Genomic DNA, 6,771 nt, shown 5'->3' on the forward strand with positions numbered 1-6,771 from the left:
GCGCCGGTGACGATGGTGATCATGACGGTGCTTCGGAGATGGAGATCACAGGCACAAGATGATGATGGCCATATCATATCACTTATATTGATTGCATGTGATGTTTATCTTTTATGCATCTTATCTTGCTTTGATTGACGGTAGCATTATAAGATGATCTCTCACTAAATTATCAAGAAGTGTTCTCCCTGAGTATGCACCGTTGCCAAAGTTCGTCGTGCCCAGACACCACGTGATGATCGGGTGTGATAAGCTCTACGTCCATCTACAACGGGTGCAAGCCAGTTTTGCACACGCGGAATACTCAGGTTAAACTTGACGAGCCTAGCATATGCAGATATGGCCTCGGAACACGGAGACCGAAAGGTCGAGCGTGAATCATATAGTAGATATGATCAACATAGCGATGTTCACCAATGAAACTACTCCATCTCACGTGATGATCGGACATGGTTTAGTTGATTTGGATCACGTAATCACTTAGAGGATTAGAGGGATGTCTATCTAAGTGGGAGTTCTTAAGTAATATGATTCATTGAACTTAAATTTATCATGAACTTAGTCCTGGTAGTATTTTGCAAATTACGTTGTAGATCAATAGCTCGCGTTGTTGCTTCCCTGTGTTTATTTTGATATGTTCCTAGAGAAAATTGTGTTGAAAGATGTTAGTAGCAATGATGCGGATTGGATCCGTGATCTGAGGTTTATCCTCATTGCTGCACAGAAGAATTATGTCCTTGATGCACCGCTAGGTGACGGACCTATTGCAGGAGCAGATGCAGACGTTATGAACGTTTGGCTAGCTCAATATGATGACTACTTGATAGTTTAGTGCACCATGCTTAATGGCTTAGAATCGGGACTTCAAAGATGTTTTGAACGTCATGGAGCATATGAGATGTTCCAGGAGTTGAAGTTAATATTTCAAGCAAATACCCGAGTTGAGAGATATGAAGTCTCCAACAAGTTCTATAGCTAAAAGATGGAGGAGAATCGTTCAACTAGTGAGCATGTGCTCAGATTGTCTGGGTACTACAATCACTTGAATCAAGTGGGAGTTAATCTTCCAGATAAAATAGTGATTGACAGAATTCTCTAGTCACCATCACCAAGTTAGTAGAACTTCGTGATGAACTATAATATGCAAGGGATAACAGAAACAACTCTCAAGCTCTTCGTGATGCTGAAATCAACGAAGGTAGAAATCAAGAAAAACATCAAGTGTTGATGGTTGACAAGACCACTAGTTTCAAGAAAAGGGCAAAGGGAAAAAGGGGAACTTCAAGAAGAACAGCAAGCAAGTTGCTGCTCAAGTGAAGAAGCCCAAGTCTGGTCCTAAGCCTGAGACTAAGTGCTTCTACTGCAAAGGGACTGGTCACTAGAAGCGGAACTACCCCAAGTGATTGGCGGATAAGAAGGATGGCAAAGTGAACATAAGTATATTTGATATACATCTTATTGATGTGTACTTTACTAGTGTGGAGGAGCCGCCGGTGGCCGCGTTCCACCCGGGCCTGTGGGCCAGGGGTGGAGTTGGTCGTGCACCGCAGAGCAGATGGCGGTCGCCGTGGGGGGCGTGAAGTGGTGCCCCACGCCGCCGCGGTCACTGGAGCGGGACGCCTCGCCATGGGAGGAGGTGGTGCAGGCACCTGCCACCTTCCAGCCCGCCGCCCCCGTGCACCACGGACCGCCGGCCCACTTGTGGACGCCGCCGGACTACGTCGACCTCGTCAGCGACGACGACAACACCGGCGGCCACTGAAGACGGCGATGGCCACGACATCGATGGGCGCGGCAGGAGCGCGCGGGCAACATTTTTAATTTTATTTTTATGTTAATTATGGAACTGGGCCGTTTAAGTGGACCGTGAAACTGGGCCGTTTTGTGGCCGTGACCCCTAAATATGTTTTAAGTTTTTTTAACTGCGTTTATTTACCTTTTTAGGTAGTTTATTTAAGTTTTTTTGTTTTCTTTAATCACGTCCACCCCGGACATGATTTGGTGTGCGGCCGCGCGTTGGGCGCACCCATGACCCAACGGACGAACACGGACATGGGCGAACCCATTGCCGCCTTAAAGGGACAAAATCCGGCCAAACCGGATGTCCGTTTAGGGTCATGCTGTGGAGTTGGCCTTATAGGAGTAGTGACAATCAAACCGTGAACATCGGCAGACACGTACGTATGTAGTACAGTTGTTGGCATATCTGAAGTCTGCACTGTTCACAGCCAGATCTGGGTTGGGAATTGAACCTGGATTTGAAATCAAATCATGTGGTCCGCTTAGCTTAGATACGGGAGGCTAAATTTGATGTTTTGACCCTTTACTGAAAGTTATTCGAGATCTGACCCCAGTTTGTAAAAATTTCGGGATCTGACCTTTTTGCTATCGCCAGGGTCTATGGCGGTAGGGTTGCATAACCTACCGCCAGGGTCTCTGACGGTAGGACTTGCCGGCACCGTCACGCCCGTTTAATACGAAAAAGACCCTACCGCCATAGTCATTGGCGGTAGGCAATGCAACCCTACCGCCAAGGTATTTGGCGGTATGGTCTTCTAGCCAGATTTCACACTCCCTGCCAATCTGAATAATCTACAGTAGCCTAGTAACCTACTAGTCTCATGCACGAGAGAGAGAGCGCGTAAGAGAGAGCATATAAAATTCTACTAGCCTGCAACTTGTCGCTGTTGTGTGCTCGCGCTCCCATGCACACAGCACTCAATGCATGCAACACATCCATGGCATGCAGCTCATTCATTCACCCATCCCCATACATGCACCATCTATCTTATTTTTTAGTATTTAAAGTAGCACACTTTATGGAGCAGTGCAATGCAGCGCAGCTTTAGCTGCCACGGGCTTTGACATTTTATTAGGCTCCTATCGTCAAGCACCCTGGCGGTATGGTATAATGGGCTACCCCCAAGGATACTGGCGGTAGAGTATTTTCCACGTTAGATGTCCGTTACGGCGCAGTCAAAGCCTACCGCCAGAATCTCTGGCGGTGGACAGTTAAACCTTACCGCCAGAGACAATGGCGGTAGGAAAAAGGGTCAGATCCTGGCATTTTTACAAACTGGGGTCAAATCTCAAATAAGTTTCAGAAAAGAGTCAAAACACGAAATTTAGCCGATACGGGAGAGTCTTTTCACGGGTGACGCTGTGCTCACGCCATCGCAGAGCAGCCGCAAGCCGCACGAGTAGCAGACGCCAATTGTTTTTTTTTCTATTTTTGAGGATCAGCAGCAGAGGCCAAATAGGACCCGCCTTCCCTCTGCCCCCGTCAGCGCAAACTTTGGTTCCCACTCACCAGACGCCGCGTGGGGCAGCCTTGCCAGGCGACCTAGCCCGCGCGTCAGAGACCCTAAACCCACCCACCACCCACCCACCCCTGGTGCGGTGCGCGCTTGGGAGCCGCCAGGCCCGGCGACGGCTATGGGTCTACCTCCACGGGGTGCGGTGCGACTCTTATTTAACCGGGCGCGAGGGGGGTCGAGGAGGGGTAGGTGATCGCTCTCGCATCGCATCCGCATCCCACGCTCGTCTTCCTTCCTTCTCCCTCGACCCGCGCAGCGCAGGCAGATCTCATCCCATCCAAGGCAGGCAGGTCAGGCCACTCTCCCCCCTCCCGAATCTCCCCCCTTCCTCTCCTCCCTCGTCCGTTCGTTCGCTCGCCCCCCGATCTCCGTCGCAGCCCGGGCGTGGCTTCCGGCGAGGCGGGCAGAGGAATCGAGGCGACACCGGCGAGGTACGTGAGGCGGGTCGCCGAGTTTTTTCCTACTTCTGCTTTTAGGGACGGGCGGTAGGTAGGGGGCTGAAGCTGGGTTGGACGGTGCCCGCCTCAGATCCATGGGACGGGAGCAATCTACTTGACCGGGTCATGGCAGGGAATCTCGCGTTGGTTGCGTCTGTCTACCGCCACGACACTAGGCTAGACCGCCATATACGTGCCAGTCAAGCTCAGAACGGCGATGCTACTTCAGTTGGTCCTGCGGTAGCATGAATTGCCCGACAGGCAGGGACATAGCTCATCTGTAGGTAGCATCATCAGCTACTGTATCATGTGTTTCTACAAGTAGCTGTAGCCTGTAGTTGAGGATGCAGGGGCACCCCGTTTTTTTCTGCTTTTTTTCTTGTTGTTTCTGCGTGATGGTGGCTGTAGCTGAAACCATGCCACCATATGATCGACGCTGGATGATAACTGTGCTATGTTTTGAGCATCTCAGTGCTAGTAGCTGTTGTAGTATGTTCCTGAGCAGCCAACATGGGATTTGTGCCTGAGCTGCGCTGTCTTGGCCTCGTGGGTCACGGCTGATTGACCCGGACTATGGATTATGTTGCAGTATACTATCAGTTTATTGAGCAAATCATCATGTGGCTCGCTCAATCAAATCAGCGGCGCTGTTCGATGCGATTCAGATTTCCTAGTGAACTATGTTGCCGTAGACCATAAAAGAGTAGGCTGTAGTTGGTTATGGATTTGAATTTGACATGTCCGCCCTGCTACATCCAGTGAACATAGCATCCAATACTGATTGCATCTACTCTGATTGACATTTGTAACCTCACATTCAGTTATCCGTTGGCTACTGTCTGGAACCTCTGTTCGCTGCAAACAATTTGTCAGAGTGAAGCTTGTTCTTGCGTCTAGTGCATATGCATCATCATTTGGCCTCTATAGATAGGCTTTTATCCTTTCTAGTAAGACATGCATAAATAAATTATCTAACTGACTTTGTGTTTGGTGCATATCTTTTTCAGGTACAAGATGGCTCTCACCAGAATTGGTCTTGCTGGCCTCGCCGTCATGGGGCAGAACCTTGCCCTCAACATTGCAGAAAAAGGCTTCCCCATCTCTGTCTACAACAGGACCACCTCCAAGGTCGATGAGACCGTTCAGCGCGCCAAGCTAGAAGGAAACCTTCCTCTCTACGGTTTCCATGACCCTGCATCCTTCGTCAACTCCATTCAGAAGCCACGTGTCGTCATCATGCTTGTCAAGGCCGGCGCTCCGGTTGACCAGACCATCGCAACGCTCGCGGCACACCTGGAGCAGGGTGACTGCATCGTTGATGGAGGAAACGAGTGGTATGAGAACACGGAAAGGAGGGAGAAGGCGATGGAGGAGCGTGGACTCCTCTACCTCGGGATGGGTGTTTCCGAAGGTGAGGAGGGTGCCCGCCATGGCCCCTCCATGATGCCTGGAGGCTCGCTGGAGGCATACCAGTACATTGAAGACATTCTTCTCAAGGTGTCTGCTCAGGTCCCTGACAGCGGCCCGTGTGTCACATACATTGGGAAGGGTGGATCCGGAAACTTTGTCAAGATGGTCCACAATGGCATTGAGTACGGTGACATGCAACTCATCGCTGAGGCCTATGACATTATCAAGTCGGTTGGCAAGCTCACAAACGGTGAGCTGCAGCAGGTTTTCGCCGAGTGGAACAAGGTGAGCTCCTTAGTTTCTTGGTTGAGATCACTGCTGACATATTCAGCATCAAGGATGACCAGGGTGAGGGCTACTTGGTCGACAAGGTCCTGTACAAGACCAGGATGAAGGGAACCGGGAAGTGGACTATGCAGCAGGCCGCTGAGCTCTCTGTGGCTGCTCCTACCATTGAGGCGTCCTTGGATTCCAGGTTCCTCAGCGGGCTCAAGGATGAGCGTGTCGCGGCTTCCAAGATCTTCCAGGGTGACTACTCCAGTGGTGAAACTGTCGACAAGGCACAGCTGATCGAGGATGTGAGGAAAGCCCTCTACGCCTCCAAGATCTGCAGCTACGCCCAGGGCATGAACATCATCAAGGCCAAGAGCACGGAGAAAGGATGGGGCCTCAACCTCGGCGAGCTGGCCAGGATCTGGAAGGGCGGGTGCATCATCCGCGCCAGCTTCCTCGACCGCATCAAGAAGGCCTATGACAGGAACGGTGAGCTCGCCAACCTCCTCATCGACCCTGAGTTCGCGCAGGAGATCATGGACAGGCAAGCTGCATGGAGGAGGGTCGTGTGCCTCACCATCAACAACGGCGTCAGCACCCCAGGCATGTCCGCGAGTCTGGCCTACTTCGACTTCTACCGGAGGGACAGGCTCCCTGCCAACCTCCTCCAGGCCCAGAGGGACTACTTCGGGGCGCACACCTACGAGAGGGTTGACATGCCCGGCTCCTTCCACACCGAGTGGTACAAGATCGCCAACTCAAAGATCTAAGCTGCTGCTGCTGCTGCTGCTCTACCAAGAGACGGCCCATCAGGTTTCGTCTTCTTGGTATCCTTTGTTGCTGCCAGCCATGAGTCCTTTTCCTGTAGGGAAGAACTGCCGTTTAATTTTTATTTGAGTAACGTGTCCTGTATTTAATTTCTACAAGGAGACCACATATTCTCTCCAGTCTCCACTACTTCCATATGATCAACCCTGGAGGGAAGACATTGTTATTCGTCGGGTAAACGTTTACCCAACGATCATTCTGAATTAGTTTGAATAAAATGTGTTTTTACCTACCTGTGTTTGATAGCCAGTGTTCCTGCTTTCTCAAGGCTGCTTTGTGAGCAGAGCCAATGCCTGTTGCTTGTTTGTTGTGTCTCACAAATTCTGTTGCTATGTCTTGTGTCTATGTGACAAGTCCTTTTTGTTTGAAAGATAGGCCATGTTTGCCTACCCTGTCTATGTTTTTGTTTCTGTACCGGATCATGTACAGTGCACTTCCTGTGTTACATAGTGGAGCAACCGCCGTTTAATTTTTATTATTCGAGTAATGAGTCCTGTATTTATTTT

At 50.4% G+C, this 6,771-nt stretch overlaps 2 protein-coding genes across 2 annotated transcripts; both read left to right on the forward strand.

The window, feature by feature from the left end:
* The first annotated feature begins 3,880 nt into the window (after positions 1-3,880).
* Positions 3,881-5,507, forward strand: LOC147956823 (6-phosphogluconate dehydrogenase, decarboxylating 1-like). Its single transcript, XM_087531466.1, has 4 exons — positions 3,881-3,994; positions 4,576-4,628; positions 4,762-5,449; positions 5,496-5,507. The coding sequence occupies exons 1-4, from the start codon at positions 3,881-3,883 to the stop codon at positions 5,505-5,507; spliced, it is 867 nt and encodes a 288-aa protein (XP_087387592.1).
* On the forward strand, positions 4,765-6,216 carry LOC147956824 (6-phosphogluconate dehydrogenase, decarboxylating 1-like). Its single transcript, XM_087534980.1, has one exon. It carries the CDS (start codon positions 5,554-5,556, stop codon positions 6,205-6,207), a length of 654 nt encoding a protein of 217 aa, XP_087391106.1. The 5' UTR covers positions 4,765-5,553; the 3' UTR covers positions 6,208-6,216.
* Positions 6,217-6,771: the final 555 nt, after the last annotated feature.

Source organism: Triticum urartu, chromosome 7A (assembly GCF_056163025.1).
Source record: "Triticum urartu cultivar PI428250 chromosome 7A, HENAU_Tu73, whole genome shotgun sequence".
Classification (NCBI taxonomy): Eukaryota; Viridiplantae; Streptophyta; class Magnoliopsida; order Poales; family Poaceae; genus Triticum; species Triticum urartu.